Source organism: Garra rufa, chromosome 14 (assembly GCF_049309525.1).
Source record: "Garra rufa chromosome 14, GarRuf1.0, whole genome shotgun sequence".
In the NCBI taxonomy this organism is placed as follows: domain Eukaryota; kingdom Metazoa; phylum Chordata; class Actinopteri; order Cypriniformes; family Cyprinidae; genus Garra; species Garra rufa.
In genome coordinates this window covers 26,910,391-26,924,192 of record NC_133374.1, presented here as the reverse complement: position 1 = coordinate 26,924,192, position 13,802 = coordinate 26,910,391, and the positions used below count along the sequence as shown (strand labels likewise).

Genomic DNA, 13,802 nt, shown 5'->3' with positions numbered 1-13,802 from the left:
CCATTCGACTCTACAACCTCAAAACACACTTATGCAAACGAAAATCTATCTACCCTCAGCCTTCAATGTTATCAAGTGCATCACAAAGCAGATTTTTTCACTGTTTGGTCACAGCTGCATCACTAATCTGGCAGTAGAAAATCGTTTTAATCGCTAAGGCCGTGAAATCGCAGCCCCAGACCGCCACATGTTAGATGCTGTGCGTGTGTGTTTACAGGAAATAACATGTGAAGGACATCAGCCTACACATTCTCTGCCTTGGTCTTGCAACTTTGACACCTTGAATGTCATACATCATGTACATTTCACGTCTTTGGATATTTTTTGGTGCTTTGGTGTCTTTAAACGGTAGGTTCAAAGTAGCAGTGATTATTGTCAATTATGATATAGTTTATGTGGTATTGGGGATAGAATGATTATTGATCATTTTAAGTATGGTATTAATTATAATAGTTTTAGGCCTAATATTGTCCCTGTGTTAACAATTCAGAGTTATTTTTTACATTGTTGTGTTTAAAGCTAACAATTAACCAGATGTTTCTTTACAATTATGTATGTAATGTTTGGTAGCAAATGATGTGTGCATGTGATATCATACTGACTCGTGTATATTTGGTTGCCCCACAATTTTAGCTCTGGACCACAGAAATGCAAGATGTGATGAAGTCACCATCAATGCCCCTCTGAAATCTGAAGTCCTTCTCCCATGTAACTTTAGTGTAGAGAATTATAATGAAACACAGGGGGTGAATTGGAGGCACTTTTCCAGCCTTGTAACCATTACAATTGGAGGCAAAATCTTCTTTGATAGGCCTAGTGAAGGACGAGTGAATGTTTTTCCCCTTCTATCTAAACATGGAAACTTCTCCATCCTCATCCATGATCTGCAGTCTTCAGACATTGGAACATATTTCTGTGAGCTGAACAGTGAATGCTGGAGGGTGAACATCAATGAACGTCCGTACAGTCCGTACAGTCCGTACAGTAAGATCAGTTGATTTTTCTCACTAGTAATATAACATATATTCAGGCAAATATTAATGTAAATGTAAACAATGCATTTAACAAAATTATTACCTTCAACATTCTCACAGATTCATGACTTTTTGCGTTTAACAATTTTGCAGTTTAAAAGCATGTTCTAATTTGATAACTTATGTAGTGTGCAAACATGCCTAGCAATAACTTATAAAGATGTTCAAAAGCATATTTGTATTTAGTATTTAAATGCATATGCAGAAATTAATATACCATTACACTGTAAAAAGTTTTCACCAGTTTCAACTTAAAAACTTAAGTTTAGCAGCTGCCTTAAAAAATTCATTTCAAGTCATTTCAACTCACAAGTTAAATCAACAAATTTTTATTGTAATAAGTTAAAATGACTTGTAGTTTTTAAGCTGATTTACCTTAAAATTTTAAGGCAGCTGCTGAACTTAAGATTTCAAGTTGAATCTGGTGAAAACTTTTAAAAGTGTAGTCTAATAACATTTGTCTGTAGACTTGTACATTTTACATGGTTATTAATCAAAACTGTTTGATTTAAACTTTATAACTCTATAATAACATTTTTAGGAAACAATGAGTCAAACCCCTGGTTCTTCTTTGCGGCTGGAGCTGGATTGTTTATTCTCCTTTTTATTGGATTCAGCCTGTCGTCAAAATTCTATGGTGAGCATACTTGAAATAGTATAATTTAAATAGTGTTTTTACATCTATTGTAGAAATGTTAAAAATTCTCTTTTCTTGGACAGGAAAGTATGTAAATACGTCATCCAAATCAAATCCGGTTAATGGCGTACAGAGTGAAGGTGAGTGGTGTAACATACCTGATGAGTGCTTGATGTTTAACACTGAGTGTCATTCTGTGGAGTTTCTTGACCTCTAAAATCATTTGACTTTTAGGTAATAACTCTCCTGAAGAAAGACAGAATGCTGAAAGCAGCGAACATGGAAACAAAAAGAGGAGGGGTAAGAAACATGTCTCAAATGCTTTGCTTATCAGCTCGTGGTCTCGAAAAACACAGAAGGTACTTTTAAAAATCAATGCATGTCATTGCACTTCATACAAAATATTAAACCAAGGCTGTTTGGAACATTCAAGAGAGAAAAGGTTAGAAAATGTATTTTACAAGTAAGATGGAAAATCCGGTAACACTTTACAATAAGGTGTCGTTTGTTAACATTAACTAATGTATTAACAAACCAATTAACAATACACTTGATACACAAATTTACTGTTAGTTAATAAAAATACAATCATTCATTGTTTGTTCATTCACTGTAAAAAAGTTTTCACCAGTTTCAACTTAAAAAAAAAACAATTTAAAAACTTAAAAACTTAAGTTTAGCAGCTGCATTAAAATTTTAAGTTAAATCAACTTTAAAGTACAAGCAATTTCAACTCATAAGTTAAATCAACTTAAAAGTACAAGTCATTTTAACTAATTTTATTGTCGTGAGTTGAAATCAATAGTAGTTTTAAGTTGATTTAACTTATGAGCTGAAATTACTTGTACTTTAAAGTTGATTTAAGCAGCTGAACTTACGTTTTTAAGTTAAAACTGGTAAAAACGTTTTACAGTGTGTTAGTTCACAGTACATTAACTAACGTTAACAAACGCAACTTGTGACTTAAATAATACATTAGTGAAGGCTTGAATTAAACATTAACTAAGATTAATAAGTGCTGTAGAAGAATTGTTTTTTGCTAGTTCTTGTTAACTAATTTAGTTGACTAATGAACCTTATCGAAAAGTGTTAGTGAAAAAACAAATATGCATATTGTTTTCTGGGGGAAAAAATGCATTTATTTGATCAAAAATACAAAATCAGTCATATTAATTATAAATATTATTACTATTTTCTATTTTCAAATATTTGAAAATGCATTTATTCCTATGATGGCAAAGCTGAATTTTCATTAGTCATTATTTTAGTATTAGGTGTCAGTGTAAGATTGAAAAATAACAAAAAGAAAAAAAAAATATCAAAAGTGAAAATAAAGAGCTTTATAACGTTACTGTGATTATTAAGTAAAGATCATGTTACATGAAGATATTTTGTAAATTTCCTACTGTAAATAAACTAAAACTTAATTTTTGATTAGTAATATGCATTGCTATGAACTTCATTTGGACAACTTTAAAGGTGATTTTCTTAATATAATTTTTTTTTTTTTTTTTGCACCCTCAGATTTCAGATTTTCAAATAGTTGTATTTCGGGCCAATATTGTCATATCCTAACAAACCATATATCAACAGAATGCTTTTTTATTCAGCTTTTAGATGATGTATTAAACTCAATTTGAGAAAATTGAACCTTATGACTGGTTTTGTGGTCCAGGGTCACATATGTGATGTTGTGATATAGTAATAATGATTAGATTACTTCAAAATAAACATTTTGTTTGTCTGTTGGTTTTATTTCGAAAGGTGTGAGAAGGGGCCCTACAACTGTTTATGGTATGAATTATGTATTTTTATTTTAATTTATGTATTTTTTCACTATGATTTTGCATAAAATTCTAAATATACATTTTTTTTTCATATCTAGAAAATGACATACATGCACCAAATCAAAGTTCAGCTGTGCAGCAGGGGCAGCAGGGGCAACGTCCTCAAAGAGGTAAATCGTCATTTTTGGTTTTTGATTTATTATATTATTTTATAATAAATTTATAAGATAAATGATGCAAATCTATTTTTGAATTTTGAAAAAATCAGCATTAAGACCTGTTCCCGAGCCAACAACAAATCGTTATTCGGATGTATATCCATACTATGGTAAGACAATATTTGTGCTTGGAAAAACAGATTAACTCTATGTGCTAAGAATGGAAATAACCTAAATATCTGTTTTTAAAAATATTTCAGTCAACCAGGCGGAGCTCTCTGTTCCAGCAAATCCTGGCCAACAACGGAAAAAACAAAAACGTAATTACTTTCATTGTTCTGAATGAAATGTTATTTATTTTGTATATGAATTAAACTTTATTACATGGCACTTTCAGATTTTTGTAGCCAAAAAACATAATGGTATTGCTTTCTCTCATTTCTTTGGCAGATCTTCAGTTTAAAAATCCAATATACGCAGAATGAAGTGATCAGAGTTCAGTTTGTGAAGACAGAATCCATAATACATATTTTAGTCTGCATAACATAATTGTCCATTATAAAAAGTTCAAAATCTTAATAAATACTGATGTTTAACAGTGATTCTTGGGAATAATTCACACACACAATCATTGCATGAAAAACTAATGCTTCAGAATTATTATTATCCTGCTATTTTCTTTGTTTTGCATATGTGTCCATGGACCAAAAACAGTCTTAAGTAGCACGGGTATATTTGTAGCAATAACCAGAAATACACTATATGGGTCAAAATTATTTATTTTTTTGCATGTGTATGTTTTTAAGATGTTGTATGAAGATTTTTAGTAAATGTCCTACCTTAAATATGTCAAAACGTAATTTCTCATAATATGCATTGCTAAGAACTTCATTTGGACAACTTTTTCTCAGTATTTAGATTTTTTGTAGCCTCCGATTCCAGATTTTCCAAATATTGTCCTATCCTAACAAACCATACATTATTGAAGGGCTAATTTATTCAGCTTTCGGATGATTTTATTTTTTATGACTGGTTTTGTAGTCCATGTATCAAAAACAGCAGTTGATGCATTTTAATATTAGTTGGTCAGCAAATATAATGGTAAGAACTTTCAGTTTGTCGCAAGTTGACCTTTCAGTCATTCTTGAGACATGAGACAAAACATGTCCAGCAACTATAACTGCTATTAGTTTTTAAAAATAAAAAATATTTTCAATTGTCCATTAACAATAGAGTGTATTTAACACAATTAGCCCCTTCAATTAAATTTTATCATTATTATGTGAAAGTCTTATTGTCTACTCATTACATCTAAAACAGTGTGTCCACAGAGAAGGGTTTATTCATTCATATGCTACAAAATGGATAAAAACGTTTTTTAATGATGAAAAAGACCTTGTTTTATCAAAAGCAACACTTAATAATATCTCATATCAATGTTGTTTTTCAGTGACACATGTGTGTTTAATAAGGTTTCGAAGTTGTGTCCTCACTTTTTGTCAACACCGTCAGACATAAATTAAAATGTAATAAAATCAGGGAATATCATGGGCAGCTGTCACTCTAATAGACCCCCTTGCAACAGTAATCTTCTGCAGAGTACATCAATGTCACACAGACTCTGCTAAGTTTTATAGTTTTAGACTATTTTAAATTCTAATGTTAATATTTCATGTGTCACACCCATAATATGTCAACACCATCCTCCAATTCCTGAGGAAATTATTTGAGATATTTAGATCATTTTATTCTCCTGAAGCAGGTTCCATTAGCCTCTAGCATCAACAGAAAAAAACAAAATGGCTACTACATGAACTCCATTTGTTTTGTGAAAGAAATGGCAAATTTGTCACCACTGTAAGATTTTGTGCTCCAATGATATATCAAAATACTTAAATGTGACTGTTGAAAAAAGCTTTAGAAACAATAACATACTCACTGTTTGTTGTGGTTGTTTTAATACAGTAATTAATTGATTCAATGTATTTGATAGTTAAAATGACTACAAATTCAGGTTTTAGTCACCACCATCAGATGTGTCAACTCCGTCAGATTAATATTTTGATGATATTTCATTATAATATTTTATATTTGTTGTGGAAATGTTGGTAAGTGTAATCTGTCTACTAACATGAGAAAGTGTTTAGAAATGTTAAAAACATCTAGAATGCTGCTAAAGATAAAGTTAAAATTATATTACACAGTCCAAGTTAAAAAAAGTTTGTTTGTTTTTTAAATAGAGAAAAATTGGGAGGTTAGATCAAAGCATAGCTCATTATAAACATTTCCTTTGTCTGAGTACAAGGTTTTATTTATTTTTTTAATTTTGCACCCTGTTTTGTCCCACTTCTCAAGAATGACTGCTTTACATTTTTTAATGTTGAAATGTCTATTTCTAGTTTTCAGAAATTAGTAAATACATTGTTGGATATTTTGATTTAAATCTTGTCCACACCTACATCCGGTAATTAGCATTTGTTTAAAGGAAGTATACGGTGTTATCTTGTTACGAAGTGCTGTATTTTTTACATTTATTTTATACTTTATTGTATTTATTTTGAACATACCTAATATGATGTACTCATACATGAATTATGGAAATTCATACATACACATTTTGATAACAGCTGCTAGTGTGGATACCGTAGTAAACACAGCGGCCATTGTCATCCTGCGCTGCAGATGGCGCTAATGTGTTTCCGTCGCCGTCAACTGTGAGTAAAAACAGATGAGTTCAAACGGAAAACCAACTAACAGCTTGTAAACACGATAAGATAACGTAATTATGTCTTATTAATATTCTGCTGAGCTTTTAGTAATCGTATGAGGTGTAATATACGTTTGAGCAACGTTAGCCAGTGATAAACGGCATATGAAGGAACACAGACATGTCAAAATCAGAGAAGAGCAGAGAAACACAGAAGCATGAAACAAGAAAGCTGCCTATTTACCAGCACAAAGACAAACTCATTCAGGCAGTGAAGGACAACACGTTTTTGATCGTAACGGGTGAAACTGGCAGCGGAAAGACCACTCAACTGCCTCAGTACTTGTATAAAGCAGGTATGTAAAGTATATAATCACTAATAAACTGGAATTGACAGGCTGTGTGTTGGATTTATAAATTAAGATTATCTCTTTTTCTGTTTAGGTCTTTGCAGGAATGGTGGGATTGGTGTGACTCAGCCCAGGAGGGTTGCAGCCATCACTGTAGCCCAGAGGGTGTCCCATGAGATGGGGGTCAGGCTGGGTGAAGAGGTGGGATACCAAGTGCGCTTCGATGACTGCTCAACACAGGTACGAGATTACACTCTTATTTAACACTTCAACATTTGTATTTCAGAAAAAAGGTGCAAAAGCTGTAACTGGGGCAATACCATTTTTAAAAGTTACACTTTTGTACTTTTTTCTTACCCCTAAATGAATACTTTTATTTAGCAAGTTTGCTTTAAATGATCAAAAGACATGATGATGATAAAGACATTTATAAAGTTACAAAAGATTTCTATTTCAAATAAATGCTGTTCTGATTACATTTCTATTAATCAAAGAAACCTGAAAAAATTCCACTCAGCTGTTTTCAGCACAATAATAATAATAATTGTTTATTGAGCAGCAAATCAGAATATTAGAATGATTTCTGAAGGATCTTTGATTAGAGTAATGATGATAAAAATTCAGAAATCACTGAAATAAATTACATTTTCAACTGCATTCAAATAGAAAACAGTTATTTTAAATTGTAGAAATATTTTAGAATTTTACCGTTTTCGCTGATAAAATAAATGTAGGCTTGGTGAGCTTGGTTTAAAATCTTACTGTTCAAAAACTTTTGACTGGTAGTGTATTTCACTTTGGACCATATACTGTTGTTATCAACACTAAAGTCTGCATAATTTCAAGGCAGTACAACAAATATTACCACAATGCATACAAATATTTAATATACAGTATTTTTTAAAATCATCTTTTCATATTGTAGTACTGAGAATTACACTGTTTTGCATTATGGGATAAATGCAAATAAAATCATGTCACAATAATGTCACTTTTTTTAGATTTACACATTTAATGATTTTTAAACTGCAAAGATGCAAGTAGTGATAAAAGCTTTTCGCAAGTAAACTATAATAAAACACTATTTGTATTTTTAAGAGTACATGGTCTGGGTTTGTGCAAGTAACCCAAACTCTGACAAAATTATGCATTTGTTGTAATTAGCATCATTTTTAACGGCTTTTGCGTTTTTTCTCGTATCAGAACACTATGATTAAATACATGACAGATGGCTGTATGCTGAGGGAGATTCTTGCGGACCCCGGTTTATCACAGTACAGCATTGTCATCCTGGATGAAGCCCATGAGAGGAGCCTGAATACAGTATGTAAACTTTATATTTGCAATTTGTGGTTTTACTTTTGTAAAATGTTTTTTTTTTTTTTTTTGGTATATTGTAGTTTCCTTTTACAAAAAAAAAAATACTGCAATTGTAATAACATGGTAATCCAATGTATTTAAAATAATACTATGGCATTAACATGAACAATATCAAAAAACATCTAGGTAATACTGTGGTATTTTGGCTTTTTTTTGTTGATAATAATCTTTAATAACATTTGTTTATTTTGCAGGATGTTTTGCTTGGCTTGCTCAAGAAGACTCTGTTAAAGGGGTCCCGTGGCCGTAAAACACCCCTCAAATTGGTTGTAATGTCAGCAACGTTAGAAACGGAAAAGCTCAGCTCTTTTTATGAAAACTGTCCTGTGTTCACAATTCCTGGGCGTACATATCCAGTCAAGGAGAAATTCTGCAATCTTATTGGCCCGAAAGACAAAGATAGTTCAGTCTATGTCAAAGAGGTGTGTTGTGATCATATATTATTATAAGCTTTATTACAAACAGTCTGTGTGAATGGAAACCTCTAAGACCGCAAATGTGTTGTATTTGTGATCCATAGGTGGTAAAAATGACTTTAGATGTGCACACAAATGAAGCAGCCGGTGATATTTTGGTCTTTCTGACTGGTAAGTTTAGCAGAGAGATGTACACTACTGTATAATGCTTTTTTTTCAGCACAGGCATATTATATGATCAAAAGTGACAGTAAAGACATGTATATTGTTACAAAACATTTCAAATAAATGCTGTGCTTTTGAATTTTCTATACATCAAAAAATCCTGCAAAAATTAATCAAGGTTTCCACAAAAATATTAAGCAACACAGCAGTTTTCCACATTGATAATAGTAAGAAATGTCATAATGTCATCATATTTCTGAAGGATCTGAAAATTCTGTTTCGCATCATATAAATAAATTACATTATAAAATGTATTCAAATAGAAAACAGTTACTGTAATAATAGTTCACAATATTATGTATTTTTTAAGTTTAAGTTTAAGATGAAATAAATACAGCCTTAGTGAGCATAAAAGACCTAGTACTGACAGAAAAATATTACCGGCTCAAAACTGGCTTTTGAAAGGTATTGTATTTATTTAAGAGCTTTACAGTAGTTTGCAGATTTTCAGTGGTAATACTTTTATTTCCAATATTCTTCTTTAGTTTGTAGCTCTGTGCTTTTGTTTTGAACAGGACAGTCTGAAATCGAGAAAGCCTGTGATCTGCTTTTTCAGAAGGCTGAGATCTTAGACTACCGTTATGATGTCCACGACCGATCTGTTGAAGGGCTTCTTATCCTGCCTTTATATGGATCAATGCCAACAGGTCAGCCTGTTTTTTGGTCTTAAAGGATAAGATAACTTCTAGAACAAAAATGTACAGATAATGTACTCACCCCCTTTGTCATCCAAGGTGTTCTTGTCGTTTAGAGCCCTTTGAAGCTGCATTTAAACTGCATTTTGCAAGTTCAAATTTGGGGGCACCATAGAAGTCCATTATATGGAGAGAAATCCTGAAATGCTTTCCTCAAAAACATAATTTCTTTACGACTGAAGAAAGAAAGACATAGCATCTTAGATGACGGGGGGTGAGTACATTATCTGTACATTTTTGTTCCAAAAGTAAACTAATCCTTTAAAAGCTATAACAGAGTGAAATTCTGTGCTTACTCATAAAGTGATCAATACATGTTTTGTGATATTTAATGTTTTTTTTGTTTTGTTTGTTTTTACAGATCAGCAAAAGCAAATATTTCAGCCTTCACCAAAAGGTGTGAGGAAATGTGTGGTAGCGACAAATATTGCTGCAACTTCACTCACAATCGATGGAATCAGGTATATACTGTATTTAACAAGCATCAATTACTCAATAAATAAAACACCAGATATAAAAAATGGCATAGTTATGCTTAGAGAAACTGTTGAAGTGTGACATTTCTTATTTGTTGTTTTGATGTAGATATATCGTTGACAGTGGATTTGTGAAACAACTAAATCACGACTCAAATGTTGGTTTGGATATTTTGGAAGTGGTGCCTATATCCAAGTGAGTGACCTGGGAAATTACAGAATATAATTTCTAAATATTTCTATATTTTTATTATATGTACAGTTGAGGTCAAAAGTTTACATACACCTTGCAGAATCGGCAAAATGTTAATTATTTTACCAAAATAAGAGGGATCATACACAATGCATGTTATTTTTTTATTTAGTACTCACCTGAATAAGATATTTCACATAAAATACATAAAAAAAAAAATTGAATTCATAAAAATGACCCTGTTCAAAAGTTTACACACACTTGATTCTTAATACTGTGATGTTACCTGAATGATCCACAGTTGTGTTTTTTTTTTTATTTAGCGATAGTTGTTCATGAGTACCTTGTTTGTCATAAACAGGTAAACTGCCTGCTGTTCAGGTCCCACAAATTCTTTGGATTTTCAGCATTTTTGTGTATTTGAACCCTTTTCAACAACCCCTTTCTCTGATGCTCCAGAAGGAAAAACCATGCATTAAGAGCCAAGGGTGTAAACTTTTGAACAGAATGTGTACATCTCTTGAGGACTATATGTAAACTTCTTTTACGTGAAATATCTTATTCAGCTCAGTACTAAATAAAAATTACATGCATTTTGTATGATCCCTCTTATTTTGGTATAATAATTAGCATTTTGCAAATTCTGCAAGGTGTATGTAAACTTTTGATCTCAGCTGTATAATATTTTATTATTTGTTGAATTTTTTATTCATATTTTAGTTTTATTATATGTTGCCATGAATGTAGTGATCATACTACTTGTTTAGTGAGGAATTGACTGGTTTGTCTTAACAAAAAGATTGCAAAAATTCTATTTGGTTTCACTTTTATTCTATTTTAAAAACATGCTGATGATGTTTCCACACAGGAGCGAGGCTCAGCAGAGAGCAGGCAGGGCTGGACGAACCTCTGCAGGAAAATGCTTCAGGATTTACAGTAAAGACTTCTGGGACAAGTGTATGCCTGAGTACACCATTCCAGAGATTCAGCGGACCAGTCTTACATCTGTCATTCTCACACTCAAATGTCTTGGAATCCATGATGTGATTAGGTATTGCTGGGCTGTTATTGTGGGGTTGTTTCATTGGTTTGTTAATATTTAAATCTGAACACTTTCTTTTTTTTTTTTTTTTTTTTTTCAATTATGTTATATTTAGATTTCCATACCTGGACTGTCCAGAGGAACGGTTTATCCTGACTGCACTGAAACAGCTGTATCAGTATGATGCGATTGATAGGTGAGTGATATGCATCCTACAAGCTCTTGCTGAGAATACTGCCAGCAGCATTTTTCCAGAAGCCCATCCTAATGTCCGATGTTCACTTTACATGTCAAAATTGGCACACGCTGTGTATTGTTCACTGTGTCAGTTCTGTAATCTGAATTAAAGTGCTAATACTGGCTTTTTGTTGCAGGAGAGGTGAAGTGACAAGGCTGGGGAGGTTGATGGTAGAGTTTCCTCTTCCTCCAAATCTTACTCGAGCTCTGCTCAAAGCTGCTGCTCTTGGGTGTGAAGATGTAATGCTGCCCGTGGCTGCCATGCTCTCAGTAGAGAACATCTTCATTCGACCAGGTAATCATTTCTGTATGTTATCATACATGTCTATCACCTAAAGTCAGCATAAAATAAATATTAGTGTTTAATTTTTACATTTTGTTAACTTCCTGTAACCTGTCAACATATCAAAATTCAATCTTTTGCTGAAAGGAAAGATTTCTGTTATTGTATGCTGGACTTCTCCAATCATTTAGTCTTCTTTAAGGAATAGTTCACTTCCAGAATAAAAATTTCTTGATAATTTACTCTCCCCTGTGTCATCCAATATGTTCATGCCTTTCTGTCTTCAATAAAAAAAGAAATGAAGGTTTTTAAGGAAAAAATTTCAGGATTTTTCTCCGTATAGTGGCCTTCAATGGGGATCAATGGGTTGAAGGTCCAGATTGGAGTCTTACTGCAGCTTCAAAGAGCTCTACACAATCCTGGCGGAGGAATAAAAAAAAAAAAAAAAAAAAAAAAAAAAAAATATATATATATATATATATATATATATATATATATATATATATATATATATACAGGGTTCCCGCGGGTCCTTAAAAAGTCTTAAAATGTCTTAAATTAAAATCCGGGAAATTAAGGTCTTAAATTGTCTTAAATTTACCGTAAAGTTGCTGTAGGTATTAAATTTTCAGCCGGTGTGCTTAATGACGATAGGGAAGCACAGTGGTCCACCGTAAAACATCTAATAGTTGATTAATTTAGTATGTGTGAAACAGGAGTGAAATGACAGTCTCCGTGATTTATTAGCTTATTACGGTAGGTCGGCTACAGACACTGACGTCGGTCTGCACCTGCGTGCTGCCATTACGAGGTTGTCGAGGTGAGGTTCAAAATGCAAAGGCAGGAAAGTGTACATTGCTAGCTGTGCAACAGATCCGTGATGACCAACCCCCACGGTTCGGCACGCATGTGATTCGCGGATTAACTGTTAAAGGTTGTATCAGCGATTTCTAGCCTGAAACATAAAGTGTCAAATTCAGCTGACCTTTCATCACGATCCGCTCGCTGCCTGCCCCATAAATTGTCTGTGAAAAAACCGCGTCTCTGTGGTCAGCCTAGGGTCCGAGATATGCCAAAAAAACAATCGGCACTACCAACCTTTCCACACATAAACAAACAGTGTTCCAACCAATCAGCGTCAGGGGTTTGGTGTTGTATGGGGCAGGCAGCGAGCGGATCGTGAAGAAAGGTCAGCTGAAATTGACACTTTATGTTTTAGGCTAGAAATCGCTGATACAACCTTTAAGTTTAACCATCATAGAGTAAGTTTATAATTAGCACATGTTTTGTCTTGCCAATTTACCAATTCAAACAATTTAAAAAGGGAACACGCACGATGATTTCTTATTTTTTTTTATTTTTACCGCTGTCGCACACAGCGAGCACGCGCACACACAGAGAGAGAGAGAGGCGCGATTCACACAGATTGATTCCTCTTTAACTTCTATTTGAACGGAAACATACATACAGAGTCATGTCTAAATACCCATTTTGTTCTTCTGGTAAACACAGTCGGTTATGTCTTCAGTGAAGCGAAACAGCTGAGAAAGAGATGCGTGCCAGTATTCGGTACGTGCATTAGGCCTTAAAGAGACAGCATCCTATAAATACCTGCAGTGAGAAGCATTAGTTATTTTACAATTAATTATTAAATCTCCGCACCTGAATACTAGGGTTATTGATTTTATTAGTAACTTTGTTGTATTCATCTACACTTGTCATTTGTGTAATTCTTCTTGTTTTGTTACTGACTTTATTAGTTCAGCTAGTAGTTTTTGCTGTGGATTAGAAGTACTTAAAGCATTCAGTAATTAGTAAAAAAACAAACTTTATTTTTGTTTTGTTTGTTTTTTGCTGATCCGAAAAATGATCCGATCCGTGACTCAAAATCAGTGTTATGATTGCTGCCATGTTCCCCGATTCGCAGCTTGCAAAGTCATTCACCTGGTGAAAATAAAACTGCATATGTCGCCAAATATGGCATCACTTCATTCATCAAGAAGGAGCTATCGTGCAGCGTTAGTGAGAAGCCATGTGTCGTCATGTTTGACAAAAGTTTGAATAAAAAGACAAAGAACAAACACCTTCATTTGCGATTCTGGACTACTAAAAATTTGACTGGCACACACTACGTTTAGTGTAATCCAACTTATCTATGTTACGTTGGCTCTGTTCTACATCA

General features: G+C 33.1%; 2 protein-coding genes across 2 annotated transcripts in view; both read left to right on the top strand.

The window, feature by feature from the left end:
• The first annotated feature begins 217 nt into the window (after positions 1-217).
• On the top strand, positions 218-4,205 carry LOC141284185 (uncharacterized). The gene is made up of 10 exons (XM_073817195.1): positions 218-348; positions 634-975; positions 1,576-1,671; positions 1,755-1,811; positions 1,906-1,971; positions 3,436-3,465; positions 3,557-3,628; positions 3,727-3,786; positions 3,877-3,936; positions 4,067-4,205. The coding sequence occupies exons 1-10, from the start codon at positions 285-287 to the stop codon at positions 4,099-4,101; spliced, it is 882 nt and encodes a 293-aa protein (XP_073673296.1). The 5' UTR covers positions 218-284; the 3' UTR covers positions 4,102-4,205.
• Positions 4,206-6,342: 2,137 nt separating this feature from the next.
• dhx40 (DEAH (Asp-Glu-Ala-His) box polypeptide 40) overlaps positions 6,343-13,802 on the top strand; it is an 11,846-nt gene continuing 4,386 nt past the window's right edge. Inside the window, exons 1-11 of the mRNA XM_073817862.1 lie at positions 6,343-6,679; positions 6,768-6,913; positions 7,877-7,996; positions 8,248-8,475; positions 8,574-8,640; positions 9,210-9,341; positions 9,751-9,850; positions 9,975-10,061; positions 10,927-11,109; positions 11,216-11,296; positions 11,475-11,632. Of these exons, the coding sequence (XP_073673963.1) occupies positions 6,505-6,679; positions 6,768-6,913; positions 7,877-7,996; positions 8,248-8,475; positions 8,574-8,640; positions 9,210-9,341; positions 9,751-9,850; positions 9,975-10,061; positions 10,927-11,109; positions 11,216-11,296; positions 11,475-11,632 (1,477 nt within the window). The 5' untranslated portion in view covers positions 6,343-6,504. The remainder of the gene's footprint in view (positions 6,680-6,767; positions 6,914-7,876; positions 7,997-8,247; positions 8,476-8,573; positions 8,641-9,209; positions 9,342-9,750; positions 9,851-9,974; positions 10,062-10,926; positions 11,110-11,215; positions 11,297-11,474; positions 11,633-13,802) is intronic.

Excerpts from the sequence above, each read along its gene's own strand:
- LOC141284185 (XM_073817195.1), top strand. The coding sequence starts at position 285 with ATGTCATACATCATGTACATTTCACGTCTTTGGATATTTTTTGGTGCT. Across the intron at positions 3,466-3,556 it reads GGGCCCTACAACTGTTTATG|AAAATGACATACATGCACCA; the intron begins GTATGAATTATG and ends TTTCATATCTAG. Across the intron at positions 3,629-3,726 it reads GGGGCAACGTCCTCAAAGAG|CATTAAGACCTGTTCCCGAG; the intron begins GTAAATCGTCAT and ends TGAAAAAATCAG.